General features: G+C 43.7%; 1 protein-coding gene across 1 annotated transcript in view; it reads left to right on the forward strand.

The window, feature by feature from the left end:
* LOC111864389 (discoidin domain-containing receptor 2) overlaps positions 1-25255 on the forward strand; it is a gene marked incomplete in the record, with an annotated part of 500235 nt that overhangs the window by 324872 nt on the left and 150108 nt on the right. Inside the window, 1 exon segment of the mRNA XM_033751417.1 lies at positions 12371-12608. Within this exon segment, the coding sequence (XP_033607308.1) occupies positions 12371-12608 (238 nt within the window).

Here is a 25255-nt window from a genome sequence, read left to right on the forward strand (position 1 = left end):
ATGAGGAATTAGTTCGTACCATTGAATATTTGACGCAATAGACAAGGTGTCGCAGAAACCGATGTTGCTATAACCAAGTTTTACTGTATATATTAACTATTGGTTTATTTCAAACGCATGTGTAGGGCTGGTCCTCTAGTATAGACTTTGAGTTTCGCTCCAGTCAACAGGGATGGACAAAAGTAACAGATTATAATTTTATCTTATACGTCCCACGGTGTTTCTGTTATTTCGACAACCCCAGTATATCAACGGTGCAATTTTAAGCGTTTTCAGGCCCGCCGTCACCTGCTGCTTCTGAGAAAAGTATGAAACCCTCAAATGCATTCTGCGGACAAAATGCAGAGTGCAGTAATATTAAGGCGGGTGGTGAAGATAAAGCTAAAGTTGTCTCTGTGCTTAATGAATGAAACACGACGTCATTAAGGCGTATTGGGGAGTGTACGTATAGCTCCACCATTCTTGTTCTCGGCACTAGATACAGGTGAACGGTCAGCTTCACGTCCCTTCCCCTTTATCATCGGGGAAAGAGCCCCCGGTACCCATTGCATAGGAGGTTTGGTGGAATCCAGAGCCGGTCTGGACCCTTCGGAGAGGAGAAAAATCTTGCCCCTGCCGGGAGTTGAACCCCGGCTGTTCAGCTCGTAGCATGTCGCTGTACTCTTATTAAGGCAGTTGCTACATACATTTGCGCTGTGCTTTAAAGGGTTATGTACTACTGGTTACGGAATATATTCTCAAAACACTTGATGACATGCGTAGTAAGTTGACTTGGATTGGTCTGCCACAAGTCAGGAATCTACCGAGAAAGTATGCACACGATTCGGTTTACAGGTCACGATTGCTGACTGCGCTAACCCGTCCGACGACGGTTCTCCAAAATCGGATCACATCGGAGAACGCTGGGTATCAGGCCTCACTTTCTGCAAGTGTGCCGGAGGGAATGGATCGCGCTTTTAACGAAACTCTTTATTTGCCAAGTACCTGCACTTTATTTCACATTTGTCTCACGCCTGATTATCGCATTTGGATAATAAATTATTACATAGAGGAGAAATCTTATTTCATTAGTCAAATTTCCTCATTTTTAAAAATAGAAGTAGGCTTATGCTATCTCCATGCTGTCTGTATGTCTCCCCACCCTCCCTAATATTTTTTGAATGCCTGACCCAATCTTTATGACACTTGATATGGCACATGAGCCTCTCTCAACGGCGTACTTCACAAATCCCTCCGTCAGTCTGTTTGACTGTATGCTTATTCACTGTCGTTGCTCGGTAAGAATTCCCTTATCACTGCTAAGCAACAGCTTGATAAAATCTTCACCGCGGCAACGAATACGCGCGAAAAAAAATTGTTGGGCACGTCGTTTTTTATGCGGCACATGTCAAATCAAGTAAAGTAGACGATTAATTCTTCCCAGAACTTATCTCTTCTGTTTGTCTGTAAAACAAGACAAAATTTTCCTTTTCCTTAATCAAGTACCGCGCCAAGGAGACGGGGTGGCAGTGGAGGTATAGCTCTACTCTTCGCCTCGGCGTCGGGTGGAAATGCCGCTGTAACTCCTGACAAATAACAGCCGATGCCCATTGGATTCGGAGGTTAGGTGGGCTTCAGCTGGTACGGATGCTGTGGAAGAGAGAGTAAGTTCTCGACTTTACCGGAAATCGAACCCCGATACCTCTGTTACCCAGCCCATAACGCAGAGACTATATAGACTCTGTTGATTTCCTTTCCGTAAAATTGTCGAACTTCAGTGGAACTTATGTAATCTTCCGGGATTTGCCTCTTCGTCATTTGGAAATTTGAATCATTTCATTGCTTATTTTTAACTTTAGCCCATAGCTATGAAATGAATCAGTTGGGACAAATGCTGAGTTTACTCAGACCACAACTTCTTCCCTCAGCCTCGGATGTGAGAATTCTTGCGAGATGTGCGATCGGCCAAATGGCTGCTGGAGGACGTCCTCTTCCGAACTTCTTCGGCATTTATCATTCCACCTTTGCTTCATACTGTTTCTCCTGTTCCTGAGCTCTGTGATGGCCTTGATCAGGCAGCACATTATCACATTCTTTGTCTCTAAGTTTTCCTCTTCATCTCTGTCCCAGCACTGAGTGATTACGGATGAAGGAAGGCTTTGCTTATTTAAAAAAATGAAAGGAGGCTTATGAGATTGCCTTGCTGTCTATCCGTTCATGTCTATCCATCTGTCTGTATCCCCCATAATATTTTAGGAGGACTGTGAGGTAACCGTTTTATCTGTGTAAGTCTCCCTAATTTTTGTTAAGAGACTTATGAGATCGTCTTGCTGTCTATGTTTGTTGCTAGGCAACGGGCTGTTTGCTAGTTACTCTAAAATATCATTTATCTTTGTCCCCGCAATTCATTCATTTTCTATGCGGTCGGTGTCATATCAAAGGAAAGTAGGCGATTACTTCTCCCTAGAAATTCTTGTTACAATATGAAATTTCTTACTTTTCAATTAGTTATGTACCATTTATTTCTTATCCGTATCTTAAGATGCCTATAGTATCCTGAATTATTAAACTGAAGTAACTGAACTTCTGAAAGCAAGCAGTTGCGCTAACCCCATACAGCTTCGAGAAAATTGTATCCAGACTTTTCGTTTTGTTGTCGCGAGTTTCCCCCTAAACTGCAAGTCCGAAAGTACGGGTCGTACATATCGTCATGTGAGTGCTTGAGTGTACTATGTTCACCACCGAGAAGTTTTCGGGAGACTGGACTTTGAAGCCTGGGAACCAGCTGCAGTTTGAATGTGATTTAGAACAAGAAATCGTTCCAAATTCTCGCACTTGCAATTAAGGCAAACCTGTGAAAGTACGTGGACATAGTGCAACATAATACGTATAATCATAAAATTCCATTCTATCATTTTCTCATAAAATGGACTTAGAACACTCCGGTACTCGACCGACGATGCGTGTCCATCAGTGTACCATTAAGCAACCTACAAGCACTTTGTTGCGCCTTGAAGGAAGGCAAGCCAAATGACACGTTTTATGTAATGCAAGTAGAGTCCATCTACTGGCTGATGGTACTTTGATTGCTCCAGAGTGCTTACACTTCAAACATATATTCCTGGAAATCCAGTTTGTTTGACAGTTGTTCTAGCAATTCGACTCTTACGTCACGATAACCCCCTCTTAATAGGCACATAAAGCACACGGTCCCTTTGTTTTTTTTTACCGTAAACATTAGAAAAAGGCAGTGTAATGTTTTCAGGCTTCCTCCTTATTTATAATAGGAACAACGAATATTACATAGAGGTCGATTCTAAATTACTGTCGGGGTTTTCGTTTACAGGCCATATAAACCCCGACAATAATTTAGAATCTTTCTGTATAATTTATATAACTACGCTATCAGGGTCGAATTACTGGATGGCAGTGGATATTGAACTGGAAAAGACGTAGAAAAAAGTGGTCATGGCCTAACGTAAGTAGTCTCTTGGCACTTTTTGCGGGACTGATGAAAACCAGAGAAAACCCTCAGTTAGGATACTTGATGGATGTCCCGAACCGAGATTCCAATGGGCCACCTACCGGATGCAAATCAGAAGCATTACCGATTGACTCATCTTGCTTGGGATTGTTTGACTGTAGGTAAGGTAAAGCTAAAGTTGTCCCTGTGCTTAACTAATTAAGCACTACGCCATGAAGGCGTATGGGATGGTGAATGTGTAGATCCACATTTTCTTGACCTCGACACTAGATGGAGGTGAGTGGTTAGCTTCACGCCCCGGCCGCTTTACTCCCAGGGAAAGAACCCGCAGTGGCCATTGGATAGGAGGCTGGGTGTGCCCTAGAGCCGGCCTGGGCGACGTGAAGAGAAAATCCATGATCCTATCGGGATTCGAACTCCGACCCCTCGGTCGTCCATCCCGTAGCCAGTCGCTATACCTACTATGTTTTCGTTGTTTTCCTCAGTGCATCATGGCAGATTCCGGAATAGTGCCTTAAATAATGCCACAGACGCGTGCCTTTTCACATATCGAGTCCATTCTGTATCATCCAAACATTCGACACCATACATATACAGTTCGAGCTACTGACAACGTCGTTAAACAAACAAACAGATATTTAGGATTTCAGAGTGTCACAGCGGTCATCCTCTGGGATATAACGCCGTGTAGTCCGTTGAAAGACAACATATATTTCGGAGCAACATATCACTTCCATCTTCAGGACCGAAGAATAAGCCAAGCAACAAATAACATTGAGAAAATAAAGGAGCTGCGTTGTGCTGCATCCAGCTGGCGAAGTGTTCTTACGTTTGTAAGCAGAAGCATACGTCTTCACCAGTTAGAAGTGTAAGATGGGACGAATTGTAGAAATTGCAGTAGATGTTTCATCGTGTGTATATTTCTGTCGCGGTAATGTTCCTTGTATCCTGTCAGTAACACAAGATATGGCGAAATGAATGTGGCTGCGAATGGATTTATAACCCGCGTTTGGCAGTTAAACATGGAAGAATGAGAGCTGTTTATAGCAGATTCAGTTTCAGAGAACTGACGAGTGAATTATTTGTAATGTATGTTATAGGAAGAGTATCTGCCTTCTTAAAAATATACGTAGACTACTTACGTGTTCACAAAATGTCCAGTACAAAGTCGTTTTTGTCAGGGTTGTCAGTTGCTAATAACGTGGAATAACAGCTGTGCAGGTTGTAAACATCTCTCAGTGTTCTGTTATATTTTAATACCTGCGGTAGGAAGATCGAATTATAGACATAACAAAAATATGTTTGATGTTTTATTATAATGGAATGTATATGCACGGAAGAAATCGGTTGAAATGACTCCCGGACTCCTTACTGCCTAAGCAGTTTGCCAGATACAATCCAAATTTCTGCTCTCTTCTCGTATGTGTAGTTTCCTTGAAGGTGAAATATTAAGCTGTATTTTCTCAATAAATTTGTTGAATGGGATACGAGGTAGCGTAGTTGGTCGAGGCATTATGCTACAAGCCGGAACGTCGCGGGTTCTCTTCCCGATGAGGTCGCTGGATTTTTAAATTTACCTAAGCCTTCCAGCCGCACAATGGGCCTGGGGTCGACTCGGCCTCTAACAGAAATGAGAACCAGGAATTTTCCTGAGGGTAAAGGGCAGCCGGCAGGTAAGGCTGACAACCTCACCCTGTCATGTTCCAAAATAATAAACATATTCAGGATTTTTCATAAAGTTTCAGTATAGATTGTAGGATCTTCAGTTGACTCCACCTTTTCTTACGATAAAGTTGAATGTGCCCTGTTTCAGGCTATCATGAAACTCTACTAATTTCGTGAAACGTTGTTAGAGGGCACAAACACAAAAACGCAAACAGCTCTCGTACGCATTGCCGTGCGGCGTTTTTTTATTTAGGAAAGAAACAGAAAGCCTGCCATTAGGCATAACAAAACTAAGCTTAATAAAGTACAGAATTTGGCATTTTGATTTTGCAGAAGCTGTAGTGTTGGCGGCAGAAGCAGCAGCAGTAGTGGTAGTCGAAGTATTAGCAGCAGCAGTAGTAGTAGTAGTAGTAGTAGTCGAAGCAGCACAGTAGTGGTAGTAGTAGCAGCAGTAGTAATCGTCGAAGTATCAACGGTAGCAGTGGTAGTAGTAGTAAAAGTAGCAACTCTAGTAGTAGTAGTAGTGGAAGTAATAGCAGCAGTAGTAGTTGAAGTAGCAACAGTAGCAGTGGTAGTAGTAGTCGAAGTAGTAGCAACAGTAGTAGTAGTAGTAGTAGTAGATATAGCAGTAGTAGTGGTAGTAGTTGTCGAATAGCAGCAGCAATGTTAGTGTTAGTAGCAGCAGTAGTGGTAGAGGTGGTGGTGGTGGTGGTAGTAGTAGTAGTAGTAGTAAGTTCGTCACTCGGTTATAATAATATTTTAACTGGCGTTACAGAGAGAGCATGCTTCGGTGTGTTGACAATGACGAACGTAGTCACGAATCGCAAATTTTCGGAACTGAAAAGTGGGATTCTCAGCCCCGAAATGTGGTATGGACATACGTGTACATACGGTTACCAGTGTAAATAGAATATTGTTAGGATGATAAAGTCAAGGAACGAGATGTTCGGGGTATTCAGAACGGTTTGGAGAGATTAGAGCTGCATAGAAAATTTTAGTCGGAAGACCCAGTTATCTGGCCTAGATGAGAGGATAATATTAAAATGGAATTTAGTGAAATGGGGTGTAGAGAGGTGTGCTGTAGTGAAATGGGTCAAATGAGGGGCTCATGGATCTTGAAGCTACTCCAAAGCAAGAGGTTTCTTGACAAAACAAGTGACTGTGCACTGTTTTGGATTTGAGGTTCTCATAGTGGTGACTGTGAAATGCACTGCATTCCGGGCTGTATCGCTGTGTAGTCCCATAGAACTTCACTGACGTTTCGTAGGAACATGCTGCTTCATCTTCAGGGTGAAGTTTAAGCTGATCAAACAAACAGCAAGAAGTAGGTGGCAAGGAAAGCTTGTGAACTACCAGACTGGTTTTCTTTTCACCCTGAAGATGGAGAAAGGTATTCTTCCGAAACGCCGGTGAATACCTATTCGAATACATAGCGTGACATTCTCTTCTAACTGTACACTCTTCGAGAGAGACCTTGCGTCGTGGAGTTGCTAATAACGGCTTTTCCTCTTAAGAAAACCTCTGCAGGAAGCAGTTTCCGTAACAGCTCCTGATTTCGTAATGGGAACATCATTGGGAATGGTCATGAAGTCTGTGGCGTGTAGGAAGCAACAGTTCTGCCAGCTTGTAAGCAGATGCTTCGTGGAATGCATATTGCTGTCGCATGTGTGGTGCCTCTTCCTGCCTACTGTATGTGGCTTTGCTAAAGTGAAGTGAATAGTGCTTATGTTAAAGCAGGAAATATACAGCAGAAATTCTAAACAGGTTATTTCATATTTCGTTTTCTTTTCACAGCAGACTTGGTTGACATACCGAGGTGTAGCACGTAAGGACACTTTTCATTATATATCTCAGGGGTGACCAGAATTATTCAAAATGTTTTTATATCGCTTGCCTGGAGTTACAAGCGAAGAAATGCCCTGTTTTTCCGTAATAAGATTAAAATTAATCCATTCGGCATTTTTGTCTGTCGCTATGAGAGTAGATGTGATATATTTGGGGCTTAATTGATACAGAAGGCGTTTCCTAAGTATTTTCTATATCTTTACACTTCTCAGGGGAGATGAAACTCCTTGAGATACTAGTATTTTTTTTGTTGCTAGTGGGGTGGGCCTGAGTCCCTTGTACTGCGGCCACTTCTGGCCTATTGTACCAGCCCCAGATGATAGGTGAGGGTGATTGTGGAGCAATTGGTGGAATGAAGATTGGCAGGGGAAACCGAAATACTCGGAGAAAACCTGCCTCAGCGCCACTTTGTCCACCACAAATCCCACGTGACCAGACCAGTTATCGAACCCAGGCCGCCGCCGTGGGAAGCCAGCGACTAACAGCTTTAGCTATGGCGCAGCCATGTGATACTAGTAAGTATTTTGGGACACATCTTGCGATATATTACAGATATTTTGCGTGGATAGTTCTTTTATTCTGAGATATTTCCCCTTGGCACTACATCCCCTGTGGGCCTAGGCCTACCTCCATGAACTCCGTTCACTTCGGTTTTTCTCGATCTTACAAATAATTAGGACTCCTTGGGCAAGTGATCAGCTCGTCGCAAGGCCTCTACCTGTAGACAAACACACAAAAACGCACACAAACATCCATGCCCTGAGTGGGATTCGAACCCACGATCCCGGCTTCCGAGCGAGCGAAGACAGTGCATGCCTTAGACCGCTCGGCTACCGTGACCGGCATTCTGAGATATAGCGCCATGTAATTAGTTGAAAATCAGCTTACCTTGAGGAAGAACATGTCGCCTCCATCTTCAGGGTCGATTAGTAACCTCCACATAAGAAACACTGTAGGATATGAGGTTCTCACATCGGTGGTTATGATGAGTTCTGTCTTCTGGGATATAGCGCCGTGTAGGATCTGAGGTTCTCACAGCGGTGGTTATGAAGAGTTCTGTCTTCTGGGGGTATAGCGCCGTATAGGATCTGAAGTTCTCACAGCTGTGGTTATGAAGAGTTCTGTCTTCTGGGATATAGCGCCGTGTAGGATCTGAGGTTCTCACAGCGGTGGTTATGAAGAGTTCTGTCTTTTGGGATATAGCGCTGTGTAGGATCTGAGGTTCTCACACCGGTGGTTATGAAGAGCTCTATCTTCTGGGATATGGCCCTGTATAGGATCTGAGGTTCTCACAGCAGTGGTTATGAGGAGTTCTGTCTTCTGGGATATAGCGCTATGTAGGATCTAAGGTTCTGACACCGGTGGTTATGGAGAGTTATGTCTTCTGGGATATAGTGCTGTGTAGGATCTGAGGTTCTCACACCGGTGGTTATGGGGAGTTATGTCTTCTGGGATATAGTGCTGTGTAGGATCTGAGGCTCTCACAGTGGTGGTTATGAAGAATCCTCTCTTCTGGGATATAAGGCCGTGTAGTCCGTTGAAAGCAAACCGACGTTTCGGGAAACATGTCGTATGATGGGCATTCGGTAGAACTCGAGTGATTTGAAAGTTAGCCGACGTTTCGGAGGAACATATTTCCTCTATTTTCGGGGTCGAAAAATAAGCCAAGCAGGGCACCATCACGAAACAGGTAAATGCATGCAATTTTCCATTCCGCATTCTTTCACGAAATTAAGGACAGTCTACACTGGTTTTCTATGGAGTTGTGTTGGTGCTGTGGCAGAAAATGAACCGCGTTCATACATGACAAATTAGATCTTGTGATCGCCGTGGCACTGCGCTTCATGTGCGCCCAGGGACGAAGACTGGAACCTCATGCGGCCGCGGTAGTTAACGGTCGATACGGAAGTAAAACACAGCGCTATTGGGCTGGTGCATACGGACAGTTCCCCTCACACACCTGCCTTTATTTTGGTTTGCTGCTCTCCGGCTATTTAATGTATTTATAGCATTGACAGAAATGTCCAATTTGCTGGCGGTTTCGGTTATCTTTGCCTCACGTTAGAATCAAAACCGACTTCTTGGATACAGCGAGAATTATGAAAATGTACACGCGCTTCGAAGCAACTGGGGAACACGAACACACTGTCCCGAAAGAGAGAACTATATTTAAGTAATTCCATAGAACCGAGTCCTTCTCGAGAAGCTAACAGTTGCACAGGTAGTCAGTAAGTTCACAGCACTTCATGGAACCCGAAGGTTCATCATCTTATTCGCAACATCTCTATCCTGAGCCAGATGTATCCATTCCACAACGTTCTGTCATATTTTTCTGAGGTTCATCCTAATATTTTTATTTGCATCATCCAAGTGGGATTTTCCCCTCAGCTTTTCTCACCGAAAATCTATATGGATTTCTCTTTACTGCTTGCATTCTACGTGGCCTACCGTCTCATACGCTGTGACTTGATCATTCTAACTATATTCGGCGTGGAATATAAATTCTAATGCTCGACATTATGTATTTTTCTTCACTTAAAAATCCTGAATTTATGTTCTTCCCTTAATTGCTGACAGTGCAAAATGGGCACCTTGGGCTCTTTTCCTGAGGTAAAGAAACCAGGGCGTGAGGCTAATCACCCATCTCCATACAATACGAAGATTAAGAATAGTGGAACCATACCTCCACTCCGTCATATGTCTTAATTGAGTGGTGCTTAATTGGTCTGTTTGCTACCTGCTTTCACACCGATTTCTTGCTCGGCTTGCTCTTCGACCCTGAAGATGGAGACGATGTATTTCTCTGAAACGTCGGCGGACTTTCAGCGGACTACATGGTGTTATATCCCTGAAGGTAGAACTCTTTATGAACTCTCTTCCAACGAGGGCGCTAAGAACCAGGAGATTCTCCGGCTTTTTGTTGTTCAGCCTCCGATGTCGTTGAATCGATGAAATAGCGCACAGAAGATGCGGTATTGAATGCTAATGAACGGCGAAGAGACTTTTCTTTAACAAGATGCACGAAAGGTTAGAAATTAATGCATGGGAGGAGGCACTGCTCCGTGTATGCAAATGCGAAGGGACAGTTCCTCTCGCTACTTAACATCTAGTTGTTCCCACTTCTTCCGCCTTCTTTTGCTTTCAGTCAACAATTCTTCCTCTGTCTCTGTCAAGCTAATTAATTATGTGCAGATCCTTTGAAGTAGGCGTAAGGGTGGCGGTTGTCAACAGGTTGATGTTGTCTCACAGATTCCCCCAATTTACTGCATATTTATCTTATAAAATTCTTTCGAGACGGCGAAAAAGGTGTCTCCATTCTACCAGCATTGCGGTTAGAATACATGTCTGAGGTTCGTCAGTGTTTTTCCACATAAGTTCACACCTCAAAGGTTATCTGTCCTGTGTCATCCAGTGTTTGTCTCTGTGATTCTTCGGTCTGAGATCTTGCTTGACGTTTCAGTCATAGACCGCGGGAGGTAACTTTTGTGGGTTATGCTATTCAAAAAGGGCGGGATGGACAGGGCATTTAGCATACATGAGAGAGAAAGGATTGCATACAGGATTTTAATAGCAAAACTTGAAGAAATGAGACCAATGTGAAGTCCTAGACGTAAATGAGAGGATAATATTAAAACGGATCTTAGAGAAATAATAATGGGTAAAAACTATATTTTTCTGGCTCAGGATAGAGACCACTAGCGGTTTGTTGTAGGACGGCAATGAACTTCAGCTTCCATAAAGTACTGGAGACATCTTGGGTGGCTGAGCAACTGCTGGCTTCTCAAGAAGGACTCGGCTCCATGGAATTAGTTAAATAGTGATGTTTCCAATAGCTAGACTATGCGACATCGAATGGGTGGATGGCAGGGATCTGGAAGGATTGGTCATGGCCTGATCGAGGCACGAACCAGGAATATGTGTGGAGAGGTTGGGGAGCACCAAGAAACACGTCAGAATAACCGGTGTCCGCCCCGAGATTCGAACCGAGCAGCTCCTGAACATCAGTCTAAATCCTTACCGTCACGTCAACTCATTCGCTGCTGCAGATATTAAAACGCACGTGATGAAATGAGAAAATTACCATTTCCCAAGAAGAACCTACTTAATGAATATTAATCCAACCTCCCGAGACACTGATGGACGCGGTCGAAAGAGCAGCTTTTTAACATTTCTTTAGGTTACAGATTTTAGATTGATGCGAATTTTAACACCTTTCATGGGAGCCTTTTGAAAATCCTCTGTTGTTCTATGTATTTTTTATATTGCTAGTGGAGTGGGACTAAGTCCCTTGTACTGCGGCCACATCAGGCCTATTGTACCAGCCCGAGATGATAGGTGAAGGTGATTGTGGAACAATTGGTGGAATGAATATTGGCAGGAGAAACCGAAGTACTCGGAGAAAACCCGCCCCAGCGCCACTTTGTCCACCACAAATCCCACTTGAGCAGACCCGGGATCGAACCCGGGCCGCCGCAGTGGGAAGCCAGTGACTAACCGCTTGAACTATGGCGCGGTTGCTCTATGTAACGCTCATGACATATTTATGAAGTGTTCCTTCAAATGGTATCTGAGACACAGTTTGTTTAGCCTAAGGATTTTAATATTTTAGCTCAGTCCCTCCAGGGACTGGGATAGTAGTGTCAATAAAGCCACGACCACTTCTTGCTACATTCATTTCCAATCAATCTTCCTATCATCCGACGCTACCTCAGCTACCAACAGCGTCGATAAATGAGCAGTAAGAAACAGATATTAATAAAATTGAAGTTTCTTGTTCTCTGCGTTTTTGCTTGTGTGAAATGAAACGAGCTTTCCTGGGAAACGTACGAGGGAGAGTCAGTAAATAGGTCACAAAATGATATAAAACGTAAAACATGTGTTATTCTAACCTGAAAAAAATTATTCCTGCACATAACCTCCACCAACATTGATACACTTGTCCTGTCGCTTTATGAGTGCGTCGAAACCCGTAGCATAGAAGTTTTTTGACTGTTGTCCCAGCAACTTATAGCACCTGCGTTTCAAATTCTTCGTCATCATCGAAACGTTTTCCACCAAGGTGGACGCGACGAGCACTTCCCAACATAAACAGGAAACTATTCTTTATAAATAACCTTTGCATTGAGTCCTTTTGCCCACAGGAGACGTACAGCAGAATACTGCTCTTCGGTAATAAACTTCTCAATCACCATCACCATTTTGACTACTGAAACCAGCGTGTGAACACTCGCATTCGCGTCTGCTACCTAGACCATCATGAAGGCGGATTGTGCTGCTACCTAGTGATATACGTAGAAAACGTATTACATCGATTACAGCTGTTTTACTTCCATTTTGTTACCTGTTTAGTGACTCTCCCTCGTATCGTGAAGATGACGCTACTTATACTTGTTGCAGGTTGCGTCACGACAAGAATGGAGGCGCATGGTGTCCGAAGCACATGGTGACGCGAGAAGCACTCGAATACCTGGAAGTTAACCTCCACACGATGCACGTTGTGGTCGCCGTCCAGACCCAGGGAAGGTTTGGTAATGGGCTGGGGCAAGAGTACGCGGAACTCTACATGCTGGAGTACTGGCGCCCCAGTTTCAGCAGTAATATATGGGCTCGGTGGAAGGATCGTAGTGGCAAAGAGGTGAGTACAGGACATCAGTTGTTACACATGTAGTCCTTGTTCGTTTGCCCGTAACATATCCGTCGGTGCAGATGAAGAGGAATGATGTCTTCAGGGATATAACGCCATGTAGTCCGTTGAAAATAAACCGACGTTTCGGAGAAGCATGTAGCCTCCATCTTCAGGGTTGAAGAATAAGCCAAGTAAGAAACCAACGTGAAAGCAGATGACAAGAATAGCGAGAAATAGGTTAATTTTCAACGAACTTTGCAGTATTATATGCCAGAAGATAGAAATTTTCATAGCCAGCGGTGTGAGAACCTCAAATCCTACGAGAAAGACTTATGTTCAGATGTCTCGTTACCAGTCTGCAGACCATAATAGCAACGCAAGGATAGTAAATACATCGTTTGAACATGCGGAAAAAATAAATTGTTTGGCAACGGCACTTACAAATAAAAATTTCATTCATGAAGAAATTAGAAAGCGCATTAAATTCAGGGAATGCTTGCTACAACTCGCTTCCTAATCTCTTTCCTTCTCGTCTCATGTCTAAAGTCGTAAAGTTAAATAACAGAAAACCACAATCTTGCCTGTTGGACGGGAGGCTGTGGACTGGATTGATCTGGCTCAAGATAGTGAGCAGTGACGGGCTCTAATGAACATGGTAATGAAACTTCGGGTTTCATAAAATGTTAGGAAATTCTGAAGTAAAAGATAAATACGCCATAAATACGTAGGAAAGAGGAGGTGTAGCTGCATCATTCTTGACTTCGACACTATTTGGAAGTGAGCCGTGAGCTTCACATGCCGGCCGCTTTACCCCCTGGCAGGAGGCCTCTGTGCCCATTGGATACGTTGGGTGGACCCCAGAGCCGGTCTGGACGCTGTGGAGAAGTGAAATGTGTGTATGTATCATGATTGGCAAAACAACCCTTTGGGCCATAGCCTTCCTTAGAAGATTCTGCCAGACTTGTCAGTTCCGTTGTGAATGAGACCATCTGGTTTTCACTTCTTTGGATTTCGCAACAGTAATTTTGTTTACAGAGCAAGGTCGTCAGCCTTGCGTCCAACTGAGAGCTATGTCTCTGTGTTAATGTTCCCAGTGACCGGATGGCCCAAATATAACCCCAGGCTCAGGGTTTCCTCTTCATCGCCTTCTACGACTCGTAGGGCTACGGTGGAGGTATATATTCTCTTCCAGCCATTCAGGGCCCAGGCCTCTTATAAAATTCCGAAATCATTTTTCACAGACGGTAGGACTCCTTGGACGTGTGATCAACCGTCGCAAGGCCTCTACCTAAACCCAGGACAACACACACAGAATAAACACATACACAGATCAAACGTCCATGTCCTGAGTGGGAACCCACGATCCTAGCGCCCGAGCGAGCGAAGACACTTCATGCCTTAAGGAGCCCATACACGTACGAGTCTGGCTCGCGAGTCCGACTCGGCTTGGGTTCCAATGAGCCAAACTCGTCCGTGTGTGGGTCGCAAAGTTGGGAGTCAGCTCATGCGCGTGTGTGTGTGATTAAATTAATCTGAGCCCGACTCCCGAGTCAAGTTCGCCGAGCCAGACTCGTACGTGTGTGGGAACCTTTAGACCGCGCTGCTACTGTGACCGGCGATGGAAATATCCGCCACTGTGTACTACCGCCAGAAGGAGCTGCCTCCCCGGGGTGCATGGCTCTGCAAACACAATCACCGGCGATGTCAGGCAGGAATATTTACGGGCGAGATGGAGTAAATCACGCCCCCATCCCTTTTTTCTTTTCCTCTCTCTTTGCCGCACCAGTGTATGGGTTTAGGTAATGACATAGGAGTTTCAGTCCCCCACTCAAACCTCGCGCAGATACTGTGCATGCCTTATTCTTATTACACTAACGTCTTGGAAGCAGAGTAATCTAGTTAACTTGTAATTACTGAAGATTAGTTCACGTCAGTTGTAGTAGGAATTATGGCGTTCACAGTGGCCGCGCGGTCTAACGCATGAACTCTCTTCTCTCGCTCGAACGCTGGGATCGTGGGTTCGAATCCCACTCAAGGCATGGATGTTTGTCTGCGTTTATTCTGTGTTTGTGCTGTCCTGTGTTCAGATATTGGCCTTGCGACTGGCTGATCCCTCGTCCAAGGAGTTCTACCGATTGCGTACAGGCTTAAGAAACTGAAAAACGGTGAAGGTCCGAAGGGCTGTAGAGAGAGAGAGAGAGAGTTACTGCTAGTTGTAGTAGGAATTATGCATTATCGCTTTGAAGTAAGGAAGATAGCCAATGGTGAACACGGGTAATTTTACTGAATACTGGGCTGAAATGCTTAAGAATATTGATGCTTAACTGTCCCTCGTCTCATCATTGCATTGCGATGTGAGACAGGGAAAATATATAATCCCAATGCAGTCTTACAGTGTTATCGCCCTCTCTGTAGTGCCCTTCACGTTGGGCACCACTTCTTCTTATCGTCGTCCCCCTTTACCTTCCTGATCCTTCACCTTGCTTTCCACCTGCAGCGGCTGTTGCTGATGCTTCTTTGCCAAAGGAACACAGGTGAATTTTCTTTACCTCAGAAGATAGAGATGAGACTGTCTCAGGATCTTTTGTACGGGCCTCGCTCAGACAGGGAGGCAGAAGCGTCTAATGATACACCACTTGCACTTTGCATGTGAGGACACTTTATTCTTTATTTCACATACACAACAATTCACCAGGTGCTGACACTTCTTTGCAAGGTGAACTACCAAACACTTACAACTGTTCTTAAATACATGTGATGTTGGATTTGCGTCTGAATTTTTCTTCCTAGCTGGACCACCACCTTTTTTGAAGACATATTTAAGACTACTCCAAGACTGTTTGAAGACTGTTTGAAGACTATTTGAAGAGTGCTTTTCTGAAGGGATGTGTGCCTCTCCAGTTTCCGCGAAGTTCCCAAGTCACACCCTCAACTTTTGAGGATTGGCCAGATTTGAAGTAAGGGAGTTGACTCTGAATCCGCTACCTCCAATCATCTTTACTCTACAGGCGATTTTTTTTTTCTTTAATAAGCTAACGTATCTTTTGACAGGGAATGATGTATACTGGCCATAGCGTCCCCTCCTGGCACGCCTTCATGTGACTTACGACTAGCAGAAACTGTCAAGAGTCAAATTTTCGAAGTGAGTCGCCGAGCGACTCTGGAACCAAAAATTCCAAGAAATGCTGAACTAAATCACCAGGAGGCCATCTGGTGTTCTTTGTGTGGTCCATCTGGGAAATATGCCGCTTCGTGTGTGCAAGAGATGGTCTATGTCACACTCTGCGTAATTATTATAAAATACTGAGAATAACTCTTAATGAAATACCATTTAGGCTTGTGGGCCATTAGGGCGGTTATAACAGACAGTTGGTAGGACTCCTTCGACGGGGGATCAGCCCGTCGCAAGGCCGCTGTATACACAGGACAACACAAACATAGAAGAAATGCGGAAACACATCCATGCCTCGAATGGGATTTGAACCCATGAGTCAAGTGTTCGACAGACCGAAGACATTTGATGCCTCAGAACGCACGGTCACTGTGGTCGGCTCTCAAAATTATGCTTTTTTAATATGTGAATTAATTTTTGATATGCTTGTATCGCTGAAAAATCACTCTCTATCCGCAAAAGTTGGCTCTAACTTTGCCGACAAGCAGCGGTCGCTCGGTCGGTACAGTTCGTTTGCGGACTACAGGCTACCGAGTTTGATTGTTTTTTGTACCGCTGAAAATGAGGTAAATTTGCCTCTATACTTAATTAAGCACCACGTCTTGAAGTCATGTTTGGATATGGATGTTTAGTCCCACGCATTCTTAACATTGGCACTAGAAGAGGGTGAGTGCCCAGCGTCGCTCCTCGACCGAGATAGCTTAGCCAGGTTTATGTCTACGCTGCGGGCTCTAGAGCCGGTTAATCTGAGTTCGATTCTCGGCACCGGTCAGCAACTGTGGACCCAGCCCAGCCTCCTGTTCAGTTTGTACTGCAGGCTGTACATGAGCATGTTGGATTTGAGGTCCTCATAGTTCTGGCATCTAGGATGTGGCTCCGCGTAGTCGGGTAGGAGTTCACAGACGTTTCGGAGGATTCTCCTGCGTCTTGCTTAGCTTATGTATCGACCCTGAAAAGGAATCAGTACATTCAATCAGACCGATGTTGATGAAAGACCTGCTTGTGTATAGCTATCCATGTACTTACGTAGTTACAAAATTAAGCACTATTCCATGAAGGCATGTGCGGGAGAGGAGGTATTCCTCCATCACTCTTGTTCTCTGCACTAGATAGATGTGAGTGGTCAACTTCACACCCAAATCGTTTTACCCCCGGAGCTATTAGAGCCTCCGGTAGCCATTGGACAGGAGGCCGGGTATGAAGAAGTCTCTGTACCGACTAAGCTATACTGGCTGCACTCTGTGTGTAATCATTTTTTCATTATTGCCAATTTATAGGTTTTGTGGGAGTGAAAAAAAGGTATCCCTGTAACGGACCGTGGAGACCCATAGGGTTGTGAGACGTCGAGGCTTCCACATTTTGTCCAGATAATCAGCTCACAGATGGCGGTAAGGTTGTTAGCTCAGGTCGCCCTTTACCCCCCAGGAAGATGTTAGAGGCTGAGTCGACCCCAGGGCCATAATGCGGCTGGAAGGATTAGGTAAATTGAAAAATAATCCACCTCATCAGGACTCGAACCCGCAACCTTCCGGCTTGTAGCATAGTGCTTCAACCAACTATGCTACCGCGTGCCCCCTATTATAGGGGTGTACTTAGTATAATGATTATCGAGAATACTTTAATGCTTGTGCCGAACTTCTACTGGACCACACGACGCTAGACCCCACAGAACAGTGCTCTTCTTGTGGATGGACTGAAAACAAAAATCGGACAAAGCGAAATATACACTCATGCTAGGTTATAGCTGTATGGGACTGAGTAATTAATACGTTACGGTATCGTCCATTTAAAACGAAGCTTCATTGCGGTTTTGTTGCCAACACTGCAGCTTTCTAGCCCGGCGGGAGTTCCATATGGCCGTGTATTTGTGGCGAGAGAAGTAGAAGAGAGAGAAAAAAGGAACGAGAAGTAAGACAGAATGAATAGTGTGGGAAGACGAACACTGCTTATTCCGCCGGATTTTCCACGTACGTATGGAGCAGCATTAAGCACACGAATCGTGTTACAGGAGTGGAGAAAGGAAATTTCATTGCTCATGTGAATTAGCGTTATAGCTGTCACGTACACCGCATAGCAATTCTTTCGTAAATATTGAGCATGAAGAGAGCTCATTCATAGCGATCTGTTGACTACCTCCCTCATGCGCAAGTCTATAGGCCTACGAGCTAAATCTGCCGGATAAATCCAAGCCTGCAACTGGGGTAAAACATGAGTTGTACGTGTAAGCTTGAGGTTGTTAATGGTGACTCTAAAAACAAACATCCTGATCAGTATCAAATTCAGCGATTTTTACACGTTATTGATTATTTAACGACGTTGCCAATAGCTCAGACTGTATAGTATTGTATCATATAGACCCTTTGCTAGGTAATGGCTCGGTAAGCAACGGCCGTAAACAGTAACGCAGGAATGGTTTTCTGTACGCAGTCCGAGTGATAGCCACGTGACGCAACAATGGATGAACTGTTGGAAGCGGTGTTTTGTGTGCGGTCCGTGCCGAGGTTGTATGACGAGCAGCTGCAGTAAGAAACATAGGAGTTTGGAGTGAGATGGTCGCCAGCCTGGTAGTTAGTCAGTTGGAGCAATGAGTGAGCTGTGAGACAGTCGTCAGCTGGTATGGACGTGAACACGGAAGTTGAGGAAGCTATGGTGTTGAAAGCCGTTACCAGGCGACAACCGGCGAAGATACAGCAGTCTGAGGAGACTTCGTACGTGCTGTAGTGAACTGCAGAGTGTGTAAATTAGCGATAGCGCTATAGTTACTTGTAGTTACGATCTGTAAGTTGTAACCGCCCAGCCCTTACGTGTAGCGCCACCTTCTCTCTACTGTCCTTTGTCCCCTTTGTTGCTGGTTGAAGCTGCCCCTCTAGCCGTTCCCTCTCACCTGTTGTTACTCCGAGTTTGCAGGTTGTTGATGCGTCCTTCTTGTCCAGTTATTCTTCCCTTTTTGTTGTTGTGGATATTTGTTATTTGCGGGATATAGGTTACATGAATGCTGGGAGCCAGGAAGCTTACTATAAAGGCTTACTTTTCAGGAAAAAAAAAAGGATGAACCGGAAACTACAGGTGATAGGTACTGCATTCGCACTAGAGCGATGAGCTTCTGTCTCAGGGTGCATACGGGCCTCGCGTCAGCGGGAAAGATAAGAGTGTTTATGGCTAGGCACTACCACACACTGTTTAATGAGCAGTTTTTGATATACAGGTAACAGCACTTGTCCTTAATCCCTTAAAACACCTTGAAATCGCTCAAATGTCGGCGACCGGATCCCTGGCTAGTTATTTAGCGACTGCTTCTTTTAGCACAACACTTAGAAGTGATTACACTTTCACTTAAACTTTTAAGCCAAATTAAGATTCACACTAATTATTGCGTCCAATTAATTTTGCTGAGTTATTCAGATTGTTCCAGTAACACACTTAAACATAACTTAGTTTTCAACTTTGACTTTTGAACCAAGCTGCCAGTGATGCTAATTTTTCGGCTGTACACTTGGAGAGTTGTTCAGAGACTGTTTTTGCAGACTGACTCTGCTTTGAACCAAGAAATCTTCACAGCTTCAGCTCCGCCTCCAAGTTACTATCCTAATTTCGGCTGATTGGAACAATTCGAATTTAGGGAGTTAACCGCAATTCTCACTGCTCCAATCACCTAGCTGTAGTTTGGGACTTTGGACCTTAAAGTCCTAACGTCGTTTTTGACAGCTGCTTGAAAAATTATACCAGTAGCGTGGGTTGCGGGCCTTCCCACTTTTGACTTACGGGGTTCAAAACCTGTCAAGTGTAACTTTACCAAAGGATCCCGCCGGTCAACTTTCGAATTGAATTTCCAGAAAAAATCTGCGGGGTGATTCCTTCCTGGTCTTTGTAACAAGGCCCTATTCTTGAAACCAAAAATCGGGCTAAGTCACCCTTGAATGTTCCTTATTACATCCTATGCTTAATTACTATAAAAAGAAATCTTGATTACAAATAAAGCTGGTGGTGTCAGTGGTACGGCTACAAAGTGTTCAGGAAATCCAATTACCAATCCAAACCCATAATCACTCACACAAGTGACAGTATCAAACCCTAGGTTGAGTAGTGGATGATGAATTGGAAAAGATGTGAAAGGAAGCGGTCGTGACCTAATTTATGGTACTATCTTTAGGGACTGAAGAAAACCATAAAAAAACCTCAGTCGGTGACTACCAATGTTCCAGCCGGGATTTGAAATAGATAATTTTCGGATGGAAGTCTGAAGCGCTGGAGCTTGTTTTATATGTAGAGACATACGTAACAGAATAATACACACACGTACATACAGAATGTCCAGAAGTGAGTTAACTGTTTAGTCAAATGTACGCTAAAATATGTTATATTATTTTATTAGTTACTGGCTTCTCAATAGAGCCGGGATAGCGTAGTCGGTACAGCGACTGGCTACGGGCTGGAAAACCCAGTGGTTGGAGTGCGAGTCTCGCTAGGGTCAAGGATTTTCACTTCTACATCTCGTCCAGGCCGACTCTGGGGCCCACCTAGAGTCCTATTCAGTAGGTAACGGTGGGATTTTTCCCCGGGGGTAAAGCGGCCAGGGCGTGAAGCTGACCACACCTCCATCTAGTGCCGAGGTCAAGACAACGTGGGTCTATACATGCACTCCCCCATACGCCTTCATGTCGTAGTGTTTAATTAGTTAAACACAGGAACAGCTTTACCTTACCTTGTACTGGATTTTCAAAAAATTTTGGAAATGGGTGCCTCCATTTTGAGTTCACAGCTCACAACGCTGAGATACCATTATACAAATTGACTGCGGGTTTAAATCTGAACATTACCGTTAATACGAGAGAATAATTTAGGTAATTGAATTTTCGTCCACTCTGTACATACATACGAAGGGGAGTCGGTAAATATGTCACAAATGGATATAAAACATAAAACATATGACATTCGAACTCTGGAAAAAATATTAATTTCTCGACATGTCGTTCAGCACCACTGATACACTTGTTCCATCGCTTTACCGGTGAGTCGATACCCGCAACGTAGTAGTCGTTTTACTGTTGTCTCAGCCACTTCCGCACTGTCTTTTCAACCTCTTCGTCGTCAGCGAAACGTTTGCCACCAAAGTGGGACCGCTTTACGCGACAAACACTTCTATAACCTTTACATTGAGTCCTTTTGGCCAAAAAAATACGCACAACAGGACTCCTCACGCACCGTCGCCATTTGGACTACTGAAACCAGCCTCTGAACATGCTCATGCGCGTCTGCTACCTAGAGTGTCATGAAGCTAGACTGTGCTGCTACCTAGTGATTCGCGTAGGAAACCTATTACGTTCATTACAGCTGTTTACCTTCCACTTGTTACCTATTTACTGACTCTCCCTCGTACATAGATCTACATACACCCATACATACGTTCATAGATACTCAGATATTTATATATATATACGTATGCATATACTTTCATAGTCCTACATATATACACATACATAGATAAATGCTTACGTGCGTATATATTCACACATGCATGCACGGTAAACGTAAGTAATATATAATAATGAAAGCTTAAATTGTTGTATTAGCTCCTTTTATTTTCTTAAGCTAGTGATTCACGTAGGAAACCTATTACGTCCATTACAGCTGTTTACCTTCCACTTGTTACCTATTTACTGACTCTCCCTCGTACATAGATCTACATACACCCATACATACGTTCATAGATACTCAGATATTTATATATATATATACTTTCATAGTCCTACATATATACACATACATAGATAAATGTTTACGTGCGTATATATTCACACATGCATGCACGGTAAACGTAAGTAATATATAATAATGAAAGCTTAAATTGTTGTATTAGCTCCTTTTATTTTCTTAAGCTAGGAAAAGATCTAATGAGCCTGGATATAATTGAATTTTACTTACGGCCTGCACTGACTGCGGAATGCTGACATACAGTGTGTGCCAAGCGTGTCACTCCCCCTACAGCTTCGTGGTGATGTGTTTGGGAACTGCGGTACATTGATCCTCAGTTTTTATCGTTACTTCGACTCAGTGGAAATTTAGGTTTCAAATGTTTTCAAAAGCGACCTGCGGGGTCTTTACTTCGGCTTCGGCTTTGTTTAGAAAACCGCACGAAAGCTGAATATTGCCAAGGAGTTGCGATCTGGCGACCCCTGCATTACTCGTAGTACTGGATACAAGGCGAATGCGAACCGGCAGCTTTCCTAGAAACTTGCTGCCTCCTTGGTGGAGGAGGATACACACAGTGTTTTTGCTGCGAGGGAAGAAAGTTTGAGTTCGTCTCAATCAAATAAACTAAACTCTTATCTGGAGTAGCTTATCCGTAAGCTCTGACACTTTCCATTTCCTGTTTTAGTACCAGTATCTGAAGGAGAAACATGGGTGACCCAGGCATAGATGGAAGGATAATATTAAAATATAGTCTGTCAAGAAATGGGTTGCGAACACGCGGACTGGAGACAAATCTCACTGAGGAACAATAACTTTTTACTATGATTTGAGGTTCTGACATCGGTGGCAATGAAGAGTTCCGTCTTTTTGGATATAATGCTGTGTAGTCGCCTCCATCTTCAGGGTAGAATAAGCAGAGCTATACTTGGCGACATGTTCTTCAGAGACGTCCGTTGACTTTCAACGGACTATGCGATGTTATATTCCATTAATAAGTTTTACTGCTCTAAAGAACCCTTGGTTTTTAACAGTTTGAGATAAACTGTGTTTTCTATCTTTTCTTTGTTGCTTCAGATAATTTGGTTCTCTATACAAATGAAGTAAGAATATTTTATTAGACGTAGCTCGAATGGAAAGAGTTGAATTAGTATACTCATAGAAATTGTGAAAGTGACTACGAATATTTCTCATAATTTTGCAATAATTACGAAAATACCCAGGAATAGTAACACCCTAATCTTCTGCACATTCATCACAATGAAGCGTGTTTGAAAGCCAGCCCCTTCATTTCTTATAATCACGCACAAAATTGTTGCAGCTGTTGGTAACATTTTTTGTGTTCTCTTAAGGTTTATTTACGTGTATTCCTTAAAGCGTCAGCCATGACACTCCCCTGTCACACAAACACAGACTAGACGCATCGGCAGCACCCAGGGATGAACAAACTGTTGTTGACAGTTACATCCCTTTGTTTCTTTAGAGCTTGCTTGCAAATATTAAAGCATAACTATATTTGTAGGATGAGGTTCTTACAGCGGTGAGTATGAATAGTTATATCTTCTTGGGTATAATGCCATGTAGTGGCGACGTTTCGAGGCAACATCTCCTTTGGGTACGTCAGATGTTTTTATTTACGTAAAGCGAGCACCAGAGACTAATAGAGTTCCAGGACTTATACAATTTTATACGTATATTTACGTCTTAAATGCATCTTATTATGTAGTCACCTTTCTTCCCAAATACGTACACGTTTCGGCCATATACTTGTACTGTCATCATCAGTTGTTATCACTCACTCATGGAGCTGATCCCTTCTTGAGAAGCTACCAATTGTGCAGCTACTCAAGAACTTTCCAGCATTTTATGGAACACGAAGGTTCATTACCGTGTTCACAAGAGCCATCCATTAGTTCCTATCACGAGCCAGATGAATCCAATCCATACCATCTCATCCTGCCTCTCTAAGGTTGATTTTAATATTGTCCACCCACCTACGTCTTGGTCTTCATAGCGATCTCTTTCCGTCTGACTTTCCCACCAATATCCTATATTCATTCACCTTCTCCCCCATTCCTACTACATGCCGTTCCCATCCCTTCCGAGGCTTCTTGTGATCTTTCGTAACAAGCTTATATTTTACAGCGAGGAGTTGTTAGCCCCACGCCCAAATCTCAAACTGGAGCACCACCCCTTGTCGACTGTCCGCGACTGCTTATTTAGTATATTCGCAGCTTTCCTGGAGGCCATCTCCTCCATCCGCAACCTGAGGATGCGCCATGCCGTGTTGACAAGGGATCAGTTGTCAATCCTGCTAAAATTGTTCCCCGCAATTTCGCAGTTATATATCGCATGTGAACGCAATATTTCGTAATTAAAATTAATTAAGCTTGGATTTAAAATTAATTAACATCTTAATGTTATTTCAATTGCGGTCGTCATCCTTTCATTTAAATTATATTTGCCTGAGAGCATTTCTCGTTGTTGAATATGGCCGCGGTTCATTCCCTTTGCGGCCTGGGCATTATGCGTGTTAGTTGTGCGGATCTTAAGGATGTCGCTGTAGTGTTATTATCAATGTTGATACATCGGCGCATATAGTCCCATACTAACCTCCCTGTGTAACGTGAAAGTATCTTCGTCACATTCACATGGTATGTTCCTCCGAAACGTCAACTACGTTGTCCACAACCAAGCTGCGCAAAGAATTAGCAAGAGAATCAAACTTCAGTATGTCAGTTCCGTTTCCGGAAGTTATTCTGTTTTGTAATGGGCGTGTTTCAATGAAGAAACTGAATTGTAGTCATTCCAGCATACTTACTTACTTACATACTCATGGAGCTGAGCCCTTCTTGAGGAGCCGCCAATTCTGCAGCTACTCAAGAATTTCCCAGCATTTTATGGAACCGAAGGTTCATCACCGTGTTCACAAGAGCCCTCCACTGATCCCTATCCTGAGCCAGATCAATCCAGTCCATACCACCCCATCCTATCTCTCTAAGATCCATTTTAATATTGTCCACGCACCTACGTCTTGGTCTTCTTAGTGGTCTCTTTCCTTCTGACTTTCCCACCAATATCCTATATGCAATTTTCTTCAACCAATTCGTGCTATATGCCCTTCCAATCCCACCCTCCTTGACTTGAACAATATAAATATATTTGGCGAAGAGTACAAGTTATGAAGCTCCTCATTATGCAGTTTTCTCCAACCTCCTGTGATTTCATCTCCCTTTGGTCCAAATATTCTCCTCAACACCCTGTTCTCAAACACCCTCAGTCTATGTTCCTCCCTTAAGTTCATTCCAGCGTACCACTAGGAAATGATTTACTGGTTACAAGCTTTCAGATACAGGCAAATGCTCCGCTTCTTCCAGCAGGATTTTATTGGTTCTTACAGAAGGTAAAGGTAAAGCTGTCCCTGTACTTAACTGATTAAGCACTACATCATGAAGACATATGGGAGAGTGGATGTGAGTGGTCAGCTTCACGCCCTGGCCGCTTTATCCCAGGTACACATTGGATGGGAAGCCGGGTGGGCCCCAGAACGGGTGTGGGTGACATATACAAGTGAACATTCTTGTCCTACAAGGACTCGAACTCCGACCCCACAGCCAGTCGCTATACCGACTGGGATNCTGTTCAGTGTTCATCTCCCTCTCTCTTTGCCTTTTGGTTTTGGGACAGATGACGCGTCTGTCCTATAAATTGCCTCAGGTTCTATACCGGTTTTTGAAGGTCACGTTATACTAGCCGGATGAAAATATTAAATTTTTGCTAACTACCTAATAGTATA

Source organism: Cryptotermes secundus, unplaced genomic scaffold, assembly GCF_002891405.2.
Source record: "Cryptotermes secundus unplaced genomic scaffold, Csec_1.0 scaffold399, whole genome shotgun sequence".
In the NCBI taxonomy this organism is placed as follows: Eukaryota; Metazoa; Arthropoda; class Insecta; order Blattodea; family Kalotermitidae; genus Cryptotermes; species Cryptotermes secundus.